The sequence below is a fragment of the Cucurbita maxima genome, unplaced genomic scaffold (genome assembly GCF_002738345.1).
Source record: "Cucurbita maxima cultivar Rimu unplaced genomic scaffold, Cmax_1.0 Cma_Scf00013, whole genome shotgun sequence".
NCBI lineage: Eukaryota > Viridiplantae > Streptophyta > Magnoliopsida > Cucurbitales > Cucurbitaceae > Cucurbita > Cucurbita maxima.
In genome coordinates this window covers 891244-905261 of record NW_019272029.1, presented here as the reverse complement: position 1 = coordinate 905261, position 14018 = coordinate 891244, and the positions used below count along the sequence as shown (strand labels likewise).

The 14018-nt window shown below is 37.4% G+C and overlaps 3 protein-coding genes across 5 annotated transcripts; 1 reads left to right on the top strand and 2 right to left on the bottom strand.

The window, feature by feature from the left end:
- The first annotated feature begins 1842 nt into the window (after positions 1 to 1842).
- Positions 1843 to 7873, top strand: LOC111487934 (GPI transamidase component GPI16). Its single transcript, XM_023135444.1, has 6 exons — positions 1843 to 2200; positions 2383 to 2637; positions 3782 to 5044; positions 6486 to 6632; positions 6736 to 6916; positions 7448 to 7873. The coding sequence occupies exons 2-6, from the start codon at positions 2401 to 2403 to the stop codon at positions 7627 to 7629; spliced, it is 2010 nt and encodes a 669-aa protein (XP_022991212.1). The 5' UTR covers positions 1843 to 2200; positions 2383 to 2400; the 3' UTR covers positions 7630 to 7873.
- A 669-nt stretch (positions 7874 to 8542) lies between these two features.
- LOC111488294 (pectinesterase inhibitor-like) lies at positions 8543 to 9359 on the bottom strand. Its single transcript, XM_023135993.1, has one exon. It carries the CDS (start codon positions 9089 to 9091, stop codon positions 8543 to 8545), a length of 549 nt encoding a protein of 182 aa, XP_022991761.1. The 5' UTR covers positions 9092 to 9359.
- A 41-nt stretch (positions 9360 to 9400) lies between these two features.
- LOC111487933 (TMV resistance protein N-like) lies at positions 9401 to 13951 on the bottom strand. 3 transcript variants are annotated; one of them, XM_023135443.1, is made up of 6 exons: positions 13356 to 13951; positions 12172 to 13279; positions 11255 to 11533; positions 10659 to 11182; positions 10226 to 10565; positions 9401 to 10008 (listed from the first exon to the last, which is right to left on the bottom strand). In XM_023135443.1, exons 1-6 carry the CDS (start codon positions 13838 to 13840, stop codon positions 9427 to 9429), a joined length of 3318 nt encoding a protein of 1105 aa, XP_022991211.1. In that variant the 5' UTR covers positions 13841 to 13951; the 3' UTR covers positions 9401 to 9426. The 3 variants fall into 3 exon arrangements, with proteins under 3 accessions (XP_022991211.1, XP_022991209.1, XP_022991210.1); XM_023135441.1 differs by having other exon boundaries at positions 10226 to 11182; XM_023135442.1 differs by having other exon boundaries at positions 9401 to 9978; positions 10226 to 11182; positions 13356 to 13950.
- Positions 13952 to 14018: the final 67 nt, after the last annotated feature.

The window sequence follows — 14018 nt, the reverse complement described above, 5'->3', positions numbered from 1 at the left end:
AAAAAAAAAAAAAAAAAAAAAAAAAAAAAAAAAAAAAAAAAAAGGCATTGGATACCTTGGCGAGAAGAGTATGATGAACAGTAAATTTGCAGGAAAAATTCACCATTTGTGTTTTTTTACTGTGGGATTAATTAAAAAGCATTCCCAGAAAATCAGAAGGAAATGGGTTTCCAATTTGAATCAGAAGTTACCTTTTTAGTGTAATTCTTTGTGTTGATTTTTGTGAAGTGGAGCGGTTATTGTGGGAGTAAAACGTGTTGCTTTCATCCCTTCATTTCAGATTAACCATAACCATTTTTTATTTTTAAAATAATTATTCTTATTCCTATTAATTAGAAAAAAGAAAAGAAAAAAAAACAACAACACATAAATTTCCTAAATAGTCCCTATAACACAGTCAGACTACCGATGATACATAACGACTCGTCCAATGTCTTGAACTATTACAAATAGTATCAGAGAACGCTGGTTACTTGAGATTAATATAGTGCAAAAGTTAATGTTATAGGGGCAAAAGTGGAATTATGTTTACTCGATCCTTTTAATTTTGATAATTATTATTTTTGCACAAGAAAATAATAAATGAAAAAAAATTGGATTTGTGGAAATACTACAAATTTATGAAACCCCACAAAATAAAACAAAAGTTCCATCATAAAGACAAACCACAAGTGTGTTGCCAAATTATTGGATAAAAAATAAATAAATTATTTTAATGAAATATTTATTTATTTATTTATTTATTTATTTGGGATGGTTGGAGTTGTAGAGCTAATATAACATTTAATAAGGAATTTAGGTAAGGAAAAGTGGAGTTTGGAAGCATTTGGTTAATTCTTTTGATTTAATAAATTCATTATTTTCACATTTTGGTTTGGATTTGTTCACCTATTATTCTAATAAACAATTTATTATAGTTTAATTTTTTTTTTTTATTATTTAAAACCTATATTTATTTGCTCCTCAAATATTATTGAATTTATTGGGATGTTTTATAATTTTTAATAAAAATTATATTGAAAAAGGGAAATTATCCGTTAAAAATATTATTTTAAATATATGTATTAAAAAAATGAATAAAAATAAATGGAGAATTTTGTGGACATGAGAATTGAAACCCATAGTGGGGACGAGGATGGAAAAGTTTCTCCGTCCCTACCTTGCCCTAGGGCATCTTTATTAACGATACTACTATAATACTCTCATTTTAGCTACTATAACACTCTCTTAGAAACTCTCTCGAGTTTTAGTAAAAGGATTCCTTACCTAATTACGACTATCTCTATACTCAAACTTGTTAAAATAAAGGTTGAACATGTACCCCGTCAATTATATGATCTCTAGAACTAACCTAGTAAAGATACTACTCTCGTCTCCTCATCCCACAAAATCCAACTCTCTCGATACTCGTTTTTTACTGCGACCTCACTTGAATGACCAGTTGGTCTAAATCTGATGGTGACATGACCATAAAGAGCATGTGCATATAAATTCGTATCGGAGGTGTCCCTTTCTATATATTATCTTCAATAACTCAAATCACGAGAAGCTACTCTCTCTAAAAGCATTTTATTCTCTGGCCCGAACACAAGCTAGGCTTGATGAAAAAGACTATTTAATCAGCTCATCGTAATAACAATTGAATACAATTTCATAACGGGACATTATAGTATAGTGAAAATAAAAAATAACGTACCCGAGACCATTAGAATTGGAAATGAATCTATATGATAATTGAGGTAACTTTTGATTTACCACAGCAAATTAGATTTACTTGAACGGTAAAAATGATCACCAAATATATTAACTACTTAAAAAAATTGAAAAGGGTATTATTGTAATATACTTCATAGTTTGAGAGAGGGATTTTCCTGGTTGGATGTTTTGCAGTGAAGAACTCTTCTCTTCCCATCTTCATCGCCTCCTCCTTTCCGGATGCCATTGAAGATGCAACATTAAGCTTCAAATCCACAGTTTCCAGAAAGCAGCTTGAAATTACTCTTGCTTTGCCTGGATTTCTCCATCGTTGCTTCCGCCGCCGCTGGGAGATCCAAGTTGGAGCTCCGTCTACTCAAAATTGATTCTTATCCGGCCTCGATTCCATCACTCCGCCGCTCGGTTCTTTTCGATTTTCTATTGCTCTGGTTTTTCTTATGAAAACGCTGAGATCTTCCTCTTCGATGTGAACGGAGGCTATCAGGTAATCTTTTTTAAGTTCAAATGTTCCTTGGCTTAGCCAAGAATGGAGGGAAACTCATCGGCTATAAAAAAATAAAAATTTTGCTGATGAAGATGGTCGTTTAAGCTGAGATTTTCAGTTGCAGCTTAAATATTTTCTGTTTTCTTGTTAATTTTCGTCTCTGGTTTGCTTCTTATATACAGGATTCAGTACTGAACGCAATGGTGTCATTTCTGCGACTGATTTCTTTGCTCTGTTTGCCAATCTTATTTGCTGTCCCAGCCATTGGATCGGTATCTGAGGGGACAGAAGAAGATTTCTCTGAGGATTTATTACTTAAACCCTTGCCTGATCGCAAGGTGTTGGCGCATTTTCACTTTCAAAGCGTAGCTCCTTCGTCCCGCTCCAACTCCTATGGCCGCCACCACCACCTATTCCCCAAGGCCATTTCTCAGCTGGTAATTATGTATTTCGTTAATTCTTTTTTCTTTTCTCTGTGTGTGTCATGTATCGAATCTCTTCTCCTATGCCGTTGGGAATGAAATGCCGCTTTGCATTGGGAGCTCTTTACCCTCTCCACATTGAGCGCTGGAAGAAGAAATGGAAAGAGCTCAGGATTTTATTTGTGTGAATTGATGCAAGGATGTCTATGTGGTAGCAGTATTTGAAAAGGGGAAGAAAATTTCCAAAGACAATTATTTTATTTATTTGGGCAGTGGCACTTAGTATTAGCCTTTTTTTTCTTCTTTGGATCAAGGTTACTGCAAAAACCCTTTTCCCTTCATAATCTGGCTTCAGTTAAAGGAGTGCGCGTGATCTTAATCATTTCTTCTTCAGATATTTCATATTTTATGAAACGCTGTTAGTTGCTCATTGATCTTTTTCGTCTAAATTGGTGTCACCCAGAGAATGATTCACTTCCAACCCCCTTTTCATTTCCTTACTGAAGAGAATAAATACCAGTATTATATAAATTCTTCGTTGAGGTGCCACAGGATTAAGTAAGCATATGAGGAGGCTTAATCATGATTGAGTGCACATTTTACCAAGGTTGTGATACATATTTGTCCAATCCTGCCACGGGTTTGTGTTGGCTTCTGTGGATAACAAGAACCTAAAAAATTCTGAATGTGTGAAGGAGATTAATAAGCGTTGAACTTGTACTTTTTCATGTTTCAAAATGAATTGACCTTGCTAAGCTCTTTTGCAATTATACCTCTTTGTCGAACAATTCAATTAAAGGATTTTTTAATTTTTTTTTTTTTAATTTTCTGCCTCCATTGGTTTCCTTGGTGATGTCGCACCCCCCTAATATTTTGGTTTTTGCATTAGCTATTCATATTAATACAGTTTTTCTTTCATATTGAAGGAAAAGCTTGAAGAATCTGCATATTCTCTTTGCATAAGAAAATCATATCCAGTCTCTCTGATTGTTTTTTCTTTATTCCCACCAGTTACCTTTTTCCCTTCACATCAATAAGTTCTATGAACTAATAAGTCAAATGGGTGTACTTATACTAGTACCAGTATATGGATCCCTGTCAACCATGCAAAGTCAGATGAGCTTTGTTGGTGCATTAAAATTCTAATTTGCTTGTGCAGGTTCATAAATATCGAATCAAGGAAATGGAACTGTCTTTCACACAAGGTCGTTGGCACTATGATCGATGGGGTGGATTTGATTCGATATCAAGCAGCAATGCAAAGCCTTCGGGAGTTGAGTTGTGGGCTGTTTTTGATGTTCCCCCAAATGAGGTTGATGCGTCTTGGAAAAATTTGACCCATTCACTTTCAGGTCTTTTTTGTGCTTCAATCAACTTCTTGGAGTCCTCAACTTCTTATTCTGCTCCTAAATGGGGCTTTCGTCCTGCTTCTGAGAATATGAGGTATGGCACATTGCCTCGTGAGGCTGTTTGCACAGAGAATCTAACACCGTGGTTGAAGCTTCTTCCTTGTCGTGACAAATCAGGGCTTTCAGTATTGATGGACCGACCATCTATCTACAAAGGATTTTATCATTCTCAGAGATTGCATTTGCTGTCAACTGAATTTGATTCAAATGCTGTGGATTCGGCCATTGTACTTGACCAGACACTCACAGTTGTTCTTCAGCCTTATAGTCACAGAGGGGCTTTGGGTTATTCAAATGCAGCACAATTACAACCAAGCTGGTCTCTCAGCTCAATTTTTGGGAGAAAAGTCCCAGGAAGATGTGTTCTTGCTAGGTCTAGTAATGTTTACATTCAGCTTGACAAAGGTCTCATGGCAGAACTGCAAGGCATGCTTGGGGAACAAGAGATGTTAGCAGTTACAAGATCTAGTTCTGAAGGTTCTACAAGGAACCTTGCTTTTGAGTTGTCAGCTAATCCCGATAGAGTACATATGGAGATGAGTAGCAGGAATGACAAGCATTTATCTGTTCTTTACATGTTTTCGGTAGCGGAGAAGTATGATGAATCTGAACCACTTGACTTGAGATTCACGTGGAAAATTCCTGTAGTTTGGTCTATTCCACAAGCACCATTACATGTGACCAGGTTTGTACTGGGTAGTGGGAATGAAAGGGGTGCTATTGCCTTACAGCTAAAATCTACAAAACCAAGTGATCAGTTGATACCTAATACTGTGATCACAGACAGCTGTAGCTTGCTGGTTAAAGTTTTTCAAGTTGTACCTTGGTATATCAAGGTGTATTATCATACCCTACAGGTATTTATTGACGACCAACCCCATTCAATTACAAATGTTGTTGAGAAGATGCAAGTTTCGCCTTCTGAAGATAAGGTTTCACCAGGAGTGCTGGAGATGCTCCTGAAATTTCCTTGTGGCTTGAAATCAGCTGCTCTAACCATAGAATTTGACAAGGTATGTTTGATGATTTTTCCACACTAGTTTGGCATGGTTTGCTGATCTAACGTGTCCTCTCTTTATCTTAAGAGATGTTTGAAAGTTCAAATTCTAGGAAATATGAAAACCTTGAGTAGGGTGTAGGTGTCATTGTTAGACACATATACCAGCTTGCCCAAGACACATACCACATACCACATACCACATACCAGAAATCTAATTTACTTTACAATAAAATTTTAAATTAGATTGATTATGATACAGGTTCATATCCTTAAATAGTCATATAGAAACATTTTTCAAAAATATATTTGATTGAAATTGACTTTGTGGTGTCTGTGTCCAGTTTTTTAGAAAATGATGTGTGTCATTCTGTTCATGTCATGTCGAGCTTGTGTTCCTGTACATATGTGCCTGATGCTTTACCTTGGACAACGCACAGCAAACTTGGCTGATTACAGTGAAATCATGTATATCTTGTATACTTGTGGTCAATTCTTTATTGACTTCACCATCGCAAGGTGAATACTGGTGCTGCCGTGCTGTTATTAGTTTTTGGTCTCCTCTTTATTATCCCATAGGATTGTGCATAAAGTAAACTAGTTCTGATAACATAGCAAAAAATCCGTTTAAAAAATGGTAGCTGCAAGGTTTCAAAATTGTATTAGATATTATCATCTGGAATCTGTTAGATCCTATTCCATGTGCCTAGGGCCGTGTGTTTCTGCCTAAAACCCAAGTAAAGTTACATATGCCCCATAATCACTCTTCAATTAAGAATTGGTATAAATGAATTGCTCAAATGTTAAACCTAATTCAAAAGCATAGATTTTCAATGAGCAATGATTTGACATTGCACTGGGGCAAGACATTTAAACAGAAACTCTTAATATTTTTCATTTTTATACTGATTGTCAATGTGTTGGCTCCATTTGTCCAAACTTACGTGGGTGAGAGTAATAAGGATTTATCTCTTTGATGAAATCCTTCTTTCGTAAAAGAATAAAAGAACACGATTTGTGCATATCTAAGAATCTGTCAGGTGTAAATTAAATTTTGGGCTTTCCTTTTTATCATTTTTTTTTTTTTTGTCTGTAATTCTCATTGGATTAGGATAAGGATTGCATACGTCACTTCAGTTCTAAATTTTTCATGCCTTTTATTATTTGGATATGGAATTTTTTTTACTCTTCATTAATATCAATTCCCATTTCTTGTAGTATTTAACGATTGTTATTACATTTTGTCCTTTGCTAATAATGATCTTATTTTGTTATTCTAGAAAATTACTAGAATTTTCTTGTCTAGAAATTTGACACATTTGTTCCTTTAAACTCCACATTAGATATAATCTTGATTTGGCACAACTATTGTTTAGATGTATTGTTTCTATAGAGTTTGAAGCGTGGAATATTTAGACTTAATTATCTGTTTGTTTACCTGATGTATGTTTTTTTAGGGGTTTCTGCACATTGATGAATATCCACCAGATGCTCATCAGGGATTAGATATTCCATCAGCTGTAATAACTTTTCCAGATTTTTTCACAAGTACGCAGTTCGCAGAAAATAACTCTTCAAAATCACCAATCTTGTCAAAATGGCAGGTGATGTTTCCTGTTGCATTTTGGTAGCTACTGTTCTAGTATGTGGATTTCTACACTTTCTTTGGTTACTAATTCCAGTTATAACTTTGCATCCATAATGCAGGGGCAGAGTCCCATTCTGTCTTACACAGAAGTACTGCTTGTGCCTTTTACCACTCCTGATTTTAGCATGCCCTATAATGTGATCACAATCACGTGCACGGTGCTTGCATTGTATTTTGGATCTTTGCTCAATGTCCTCCGAAGGCGTGTCGGTGAGGAGGAAAGATTTATGAAGGACAAAGGTAAAAACCAAGCTTTTGTAGTCTAGTCCTATTTTTCTAAGCAACTAACAACCTAAAATGTGAATATTGATAAAATTGTTGAAATCTGAATCTTATGAAGACATAAATGAAAATATCTATAAAATGGCCATATCAATTTGCGTGGCAATCAAGAAACTCATATGTTATTTCACGTAATAGATTAGTCATAAATCTTATTGTTAGTATTTATATTTATATTTATATGCAGAGACTGTTGCTGAGTTTTTTATACAGCTGAGCCAGAATATCATTATCAAATTTCAATTTATTGAAAATTTAAAATCTTCTATAGATGTTTAAGCCCCTGGTACTCATATAGATGGTACACAAATGTCTAGCTTTGAAAAAGTATTCAATGTGGTTGTCTCTCTCGAGTCCCTTCGATTCATGGTTAAACTGTTGTTTTTACATTCTCTCTTTTACATCGAACGGTATAAAATTACTAGCCAAATTGGTCTAGCTCATTAAATAATTTCTTGTTTTTTACTCGTATTTCTTTCTTTGTGACAGCAAAGAAAAAGTTCCAGGTTTCACAGTTAGTATCAAAGTTGTTGGCCAAACTTAGAGGAAGACATTGGGAACCCTCCGAGTCACAAGCACCCTCTTCATCCTCCAACTCGAAGTCAAAGCTGCTGTTTAAAGTCATTTTGGTAGCTGGGCTTGCTGCTGCTTGGCAATATTATTTTGGATAAGGTATTTAAGAATTCAAGTGCTTATGTTCAATGTACCATAGTGTTATCAATTAGGTTTTTCTTGATGTACATTGTGGTTTCTTTTCTAACTATACCCCTAATTCTGTTGGAAGGGTATGTTTACAAACTAATCTGTTTGGATTTAGATCATTCCCCCCCACCCCCACCCCCACGAATGTCATTTTCAAAGTACAAGTGTAGTTCTTGTTTTGTTATGGTAAACTACATTATTTACTGGGATTTAGTTAAAGAGGAGAGGTTAATTAGAGTTGAGAAGAAATGGGGAGGACTGACTGGCTTGGGGAAGCTATGAGCTCATCTTCTTCTCTCATCCTGTTCATATTCTTACCATTGAAGCTACATGTATATGCCATCCATTTGGCGACAATGGCTGCGTCGCTTACTCTGACTGTGAGATCCCACATCGGTTAGAGAGAAACAAAACAGGGTGTGGAAACCTCTCCTTAGCATATGCATTTTAAAACTTTGAGGTGAAGCTTGAGAGGGAAAACCCACTAACTACTTTTGATAATTCGTCGAAACCTACATTATATTACAATCATTCCAATGTCAAGAAGACAAAAGGATTCAACGCTTGGCAATTAAGCATCTAATTTATAGAGTATGATCACTCCTTACATTTGTTGTTTTTCTTTTGTAACCATTTGGACTAAATTTGGGTATTGGAGAAATCACTTCCTAGTAAATTTGACATACCTGTAAACTTTGTTCATTATATGCAAGTAAACGTTCAAGTAACTTACTATTAAAAATGACCTTTTGATCTTGTTATTTTCTTTCACAAAACAGACTTTTCATTGATTCATGGCATTCTAAGTACAAAGGCACAACAAAAAAGGACTTGGGAACATGTTCATGGCATTCCAAGTACAAAGGCACACTAAAAAAGGACTTAGGAACGCACTAGAAGAAGATTGGATATAATCAAGATAATACTACACATATCTTCTACAACCTTCTCGTTGTTAGACAGCACCGATGGGTTCTTTGGCAGCAGCGTGAAGTTGTCCAGACAGTCGCCAGCCTCCGTCATGGCTCCAGAAGCCTGAATGTTGGCGCCATTGTAGTCACCTTTCCCCAAGTTGTACTTCGCATCCTTGATGTCGGCGGCGGCATTGTCGTAGTGTTTGACACAGGTGGCATAGCGCTCCTTAAGCTTGCGATCAGTCGCCTTGGACGCCAGGGACGGGGCGAGGGCACGGGTTTTAGTAGCCTTGTTGTGGGCGAGGTTGAGGGCGAAGGTGGCCAGCCCTTTGAGATCTGTGGTGCCAGCAGATTTCAAGATGTTAAAGCAAAAGGAAGGGTTTTTAGTTTTCTTGCAGATGGTGGAAGGGACGCTGTTGGGGAAAGATGCATGCATGGGAACCACGCCATTGAAGAAGAAAAGTGAAAGGACGAAGGCTAAAAGAGAAGATACTGCAAGAAAAGTAGAAGACACCATTTCTTTTCTTCTATTTTTTTGTCTGTTTTTGCTCAATTAATTCATATTGAGGGTTTCGAACAAATACCTTTTAATAGCTTTTGAGGATAGAATTTTAAGTAAAACGCTATTAAAAGAAGTTATTAGTTGTGAGATTCCACATCAATTAGAGAAAAGAACAAAACATTGAGTGAGTGGAAACCTCAACGCCCGGTGTGCCAGCGAGGATGCTCGGCTCTCATGAGGTGTGAATTATGAGATCCCACGATAGTTAGAACGAAACATTTCTGAAAACGAAACATTTCTGAAAACCTCACGCATTTAGGCAAAAAAAAAAACCAAAATAATCAAAGTCTTCAGCAGTGGCCTCTTTTCTTCATTACTGTCAACTTTTGCCATAATTTGAAGGAGTTCTTCAAGAGAATAAAATTGCCCTTCCATGCAACGGCGGCCCCGTCTTCTTCCATATTAATCAAACGAACTCCACACTTTTTCAAACCCAATAAAGGAATAGAGTGAGAACGATTAACCCTGAGACCAAATCGAAACTCTATCTCCAAATATGACTCGGTCCAAGGCAACACCAACATCAAAATATGATCTACCGTTTCCATGCCTGAAACCAAGAAGACATGACCACAAGCTTCGTCCTCCTCCCTAGCAGAGCCATCTAGTTCCTTTTCAATGATCATTGATGCAGAAATGGCAAAGGAAACGACGGTGGTGATGTTTTGTGGGTGAGTCGGGCCAAAAACCACGCACAAAGCAAAGCAAATCTTGTTGCCATTACGTGCATTTGGATCCCATTTCATACTGATTGAAGAACCCATTTTGGTTGTTGTAAACCAATCTGGAATCTCACTCCCAGGTATCATAATGCTTAGCTTTTCTGTCTGGAAGGCCGTCTTCTGCATATCACAAAATCCACTCATCATCCACTGTGATATTAATGCAACAAAATTTAGAAACTTTATTAGTTTTTATCACGTGGGTGAAGATTCAAACTTAGTTTGAACATTTGATGTGAGATCCCACATCGATTCGGTTAGAGAGGAGAACGAAACATACTTTATAAAGGTGTGAAAACCTCCCCTAGTAGATGCCTGTACATTTGACTTCTTAATCGAAAAAATATACGAACGGTCCAAAACTAACCTGCATCCATGAAGTGAGCAAAGTTTGGATGTGTTTATCGTCGGCTAATTGGTAGCAATTCAGAAGGTTGACCTCTGTCATGAAGTACAAACGGTCCATCTTGGAAATGGCTGTAGATGTTTTCAGTGAAATGCAATCCTTCATCTTCAACTTCATAATCCTTGCCGGGAGCTCTGGAACCTGCACAAGTTTCTTGCATCCATTCATGTTTAAGGATCTTAGATTATGAAGTTGAGCTAAGCTTGCTGGAAGCTCAGTGAAGCTGTTGTTACTTAGATTCAGCATTCTCAACCACACCAAACCCTCGATCCCTTCTGGGATCGTTTCAATGTTGCAATTGCTAAGATTCAATTCAGTAAGAGAGTAAAGACCAGACATTGATGGGATTCCGAAAACGCCGCTCCTTGGAGCTCTATACAAACTTAGGACTAACCGTTTGATCATCACACGTTGAGCACTGCCGTCCAACGTTCTTGTTCGGTTTCCAAGCTTTGAACATCCACAGAGATTGAGGGATTCAAGGGAGGATAGCCTGTTAAAGGAAAAAGTAACAGAAACCAACTTCTTACAATTCATTAAGTTTAGTACCGTCAGGCGATTCAAGCTTGCAACTGATGAAGGTAGCTCAGCTATGGAGGTGCCATCTAAACGGAGTTCCAGTAAACTATCTGTATTGCCTATAAATTCAGGGAGCTTCTTGAGCTTTGAACAGCCAGAGAGAATGAAAACTTCAAGATTATGTATGGTAATCTGGAGGGGAAGATTACTGATATTGATGCAATCTTTCATACTCAGAAAAGTGAGTTTTTTGGCAATGAATATGGATGGATGGATGTTGCTCAGATTAGTGCAGCCTTCAAGATCTAATCTTTCTAGATTTGGAAGCTGTGTGAAGTTTGGAGTTTTGAACAATTTCTGAGAGTGCCCAACTTTGATATACTTCAGCTTCTCCAAATTCTATCAGAACATTGAACAAATTCTTAAAACATGTAAGGACTAAACTGCAAAAGAACAGCTAAATATTGTTACCTTTTCTCCATGCCAGAGTTGTTTCAAATTGCTGTAGCACATGTGGAGCTGAATGAGGTTATAGTCTACTTCAGAATTCAATGGCAGAAACTCAAAAGGATATCTTTTCCACTTCAAATATCTTAACTCACTCGGAATGCAGCATTCCGATTGGTCTTGCAGTCTCACATTGTGAAAGTTAAGCAACCTAAGTTGGTGCATTCTCGACAATGAGAGTGGGATTAGAACAATTTTTCCTGTGGTCTTCAAAAATATGCTTTGGATCGATGCTTCTGTGACCTGCAAATTTGAAAGTTGATACAAAGAAATAAGAGAATCTTCACGAGATATAGAGATCATTGTTAGGAATCATGAACCCTCTACAATGGTATGATGTTGTCCACTTTGAGCATAAGCTCTCATGGCTTTGCTTTTGGTTTCCCCAAAAGGTCCCATACCAATGGAGATGTATTCCTTACTTATAAACTCATGACCATCCCCTTAGTTAGCCAACGTGGGACTCCCTCCCAAAAATCCTCAACGGTCCTCTCCTCGAACAAAGTACACTGTAGAGCCTTTTTGAGGCCAATGGAGCCCTCGAACAGTCACCCCTTAATCAAGACGTGACTCTTTCTCTCGAGCCCTTGAACAAAGTACATCATTTGTTCGACACTTGAGCCACTTTTGACTACACCTTCGAGACTCACAACATCTTTTGTTTGACACTTGAGGATTTTATTGATATGGCTAAGTTAAGGGCATGGCTCTGATACCATATTAGGAATCACAGACCCTCCACAATGGTATGATATTATCCACTTTGAGTATAAACTTTCATGACTTTACTTTTGGTTTCCCCAAAATGCCTCATACCAATGGAGATGTATTCCTTACTTAAAAATCCTCAACAATCATAACAAATGAGCATCACATCTTACCACATTTTTTATGTTCTTGAGGCACCACAGCCGATCTCGAACAGGTTTTTGATGAACAACTTTTCGACCCATTTCTTGCAATAAATCATGCATTTGTAATCTATTGTGAGGAGATAAAGTTATGAGAGAATTTTTAATGAGAAGTTCAATATTTCTCTTGGCATATAAATCACATCCATCGAGTATTTCCTCTACAAGATCCCTTCTCTTTCCCTTGAAGAAGCAAGCAATATCAAGAAAAATCTCCTTCTGCTCATCATCCAACCCATCGTAACTTACTTTAAGACACTTGAAAATCTTGTCATCAATACTCCAACCTCCTTGGAGCCTTTCTATTACGTAATCCCAAACGCTCAAATCTTTGTTCTGTAAAGAGCTCCCCAAGACTTGAAGTGCTAGAGGATGACCACCAACAAGCTTAACAATGCGGTCGGACTGTCCCAGATAACCTTCTCTTGGACACCTTTCCTTAAAAGCATTCAAACTTAGGAGTTGAAGGGATTCCTCGTACTCAAGTTCTTCCATTTTGAACATTCTTTTCACCCCATGTGTCGAAAGCAAATCAGCATTTCTTGTTGTGATGATGACTCTGCTACCATCGACAAAGCAATCCTTGTCGGGTATCAATTTCGTTATTTGGTCAAGATGATCCACATCATCTAGGACAAGAAGTGTCTTCTTTAGGAAAATTGCTTTGCTAATCAAAGCCCTGCCATCTAGATCATCCCCTTTGTCAATCTTCTTCATTGAGAATGTTATTCCTGAGAGGAGTTTGCTTTGTAAATGTGTAATACCAGCCGTTTCGAATTGCTCTCGAACGTTGGAGATGAAGCAATGAGCTTTGAATTCGCCTCGAATTAGCTCGTAACAAACTCGAGCTATGGTTGACTTGCCAATGCCACCCATCCCATGTATTCCCACCAAGATCACATTATTATCATTGTCGTCGTCATCGTCATCATTCGAGTTTGGATTCAAAAGAGAAAAAAGTTGGTTTAGTTTTGAAGTGACTCCCACAACTTTTTCTTTCTCAATGAGTGTGAAATTAGGTTTGATTCTTCTCAATATTGCTTCACAGATGTCTTCTTTAAGCTTTGATTCAAGCGATCTAATCAATACGAACAAAACCTAGGAGCTTTAAAGTTGAAGAGCTTAACATAAAGGGGAAAAAAATAGTTGATTACCGATTATCAGAAACCCAAGCTTTAAGGCCGGCGATCTCAAACAGAGACTTCCTCCATTGAAGCACCTTCGAGTCGTCTTCTCCAAATCTGGCTTCATGTTTAAGAAAAGCTTTCCCAAAACTTCCCCTCTGGTTTCGAACATCAGAAGGATCCACTTTGTAAAAGATAGGCATAACCTCCATTCCCATATGCTCTCTGCACTCGAGTATCTTAACCAACTCCGCAAGGCACCATCGTGAAGAAGCGTAGTGTTCTGAGATCACGACCACGGCCATCCTCGAAGCCTCAATGGCTGCAAATAGCTCTGAAGAAATGTTTGTTCCTTCTTCCATCTCGTCGTCGTCTTTGAATGTGTGGATTCCGTTCTGTACGAAGGCTTGGTAGAGATGGTCTGTGAAACCGCCGCGAGTGTCATCGCCTCTAAAACTTAGAAACACGTCGTATTTCCAAAGGCGACTTGACGACGACGACGAAGAATCCGCCATAAATGGAAGTAATCGAGAGCTTAATTTTGTTTGAAATTGGAATCTCTGATCTTGCTCTGCGTAGACTCTCTTCTGTTACGGTTCCCTCTTATCAAAACGTGTAGTCCTAAACCACTCTCTCTCACAATCGTCTTCTTCCATAAAAATATCTAATTTAAAATTAATTTGAAAATTTTAT

What these genes read in the sequence shown, in the direction of transcription:
- LOC111487934 (XM_023135444.1), top strand. Translation starts at nt 2,401, where the DNA reads ATGGTGTCATTTCTGCGACTGATTTCTTTGCTCTGTTTGCCAATCTTA. An exon ending in TAACCATAGAATTTGACAAG is followed by an intron (nt 5,045 to 6,485) that starts GTATGTTTGATG and finishes ATGTTTTTTTAG; the next exon opens with GGGTTTCTGCACATTGATGA. An exon ending in AAGATTTATGAAGGACAAAG is followed by an intron (nt 6,917 to 7,447) that starts GTAAAAACCAAG and finishes TCTTTGTGACAG; the next exon opens with CAAAGAAAAAGTTCCAGGTT.
- LOC111488294 (XM_023135993.1), bottom strand. Translation starts at nt 9,091, where the DNA reads ATGGTGTCTTCTACTTTTCTTGCAGTATCTTCTCTTTTAGCCTTCGTC.
- LOC111487933 (XM_023135441.1), bottom strand. Translation starts at nt 13,840, where the DNA reads ATGGCGGATTCTTCGTCGTCGTCGTCAAGTCGCCTTTGGAAATACGAC. An exon ending in TCAAGAACATAAAAAATGTG is followed by an intron (nt 11,534 to 12,171) that starts GTAAGATGTGAT and finishes TCAAATTTGCAG; the next exon opens with GTCACAGAAGCATCGATCCA. An exon ending in AACTCTGGCATGGAGAAAAG is followed by an intron (nt 11,183 to 11,254) that starts GTAACAATATTT and finishes ATGTTCTGATAG; the next exon opens with AATTTGGAGAAGCTGAAGTA.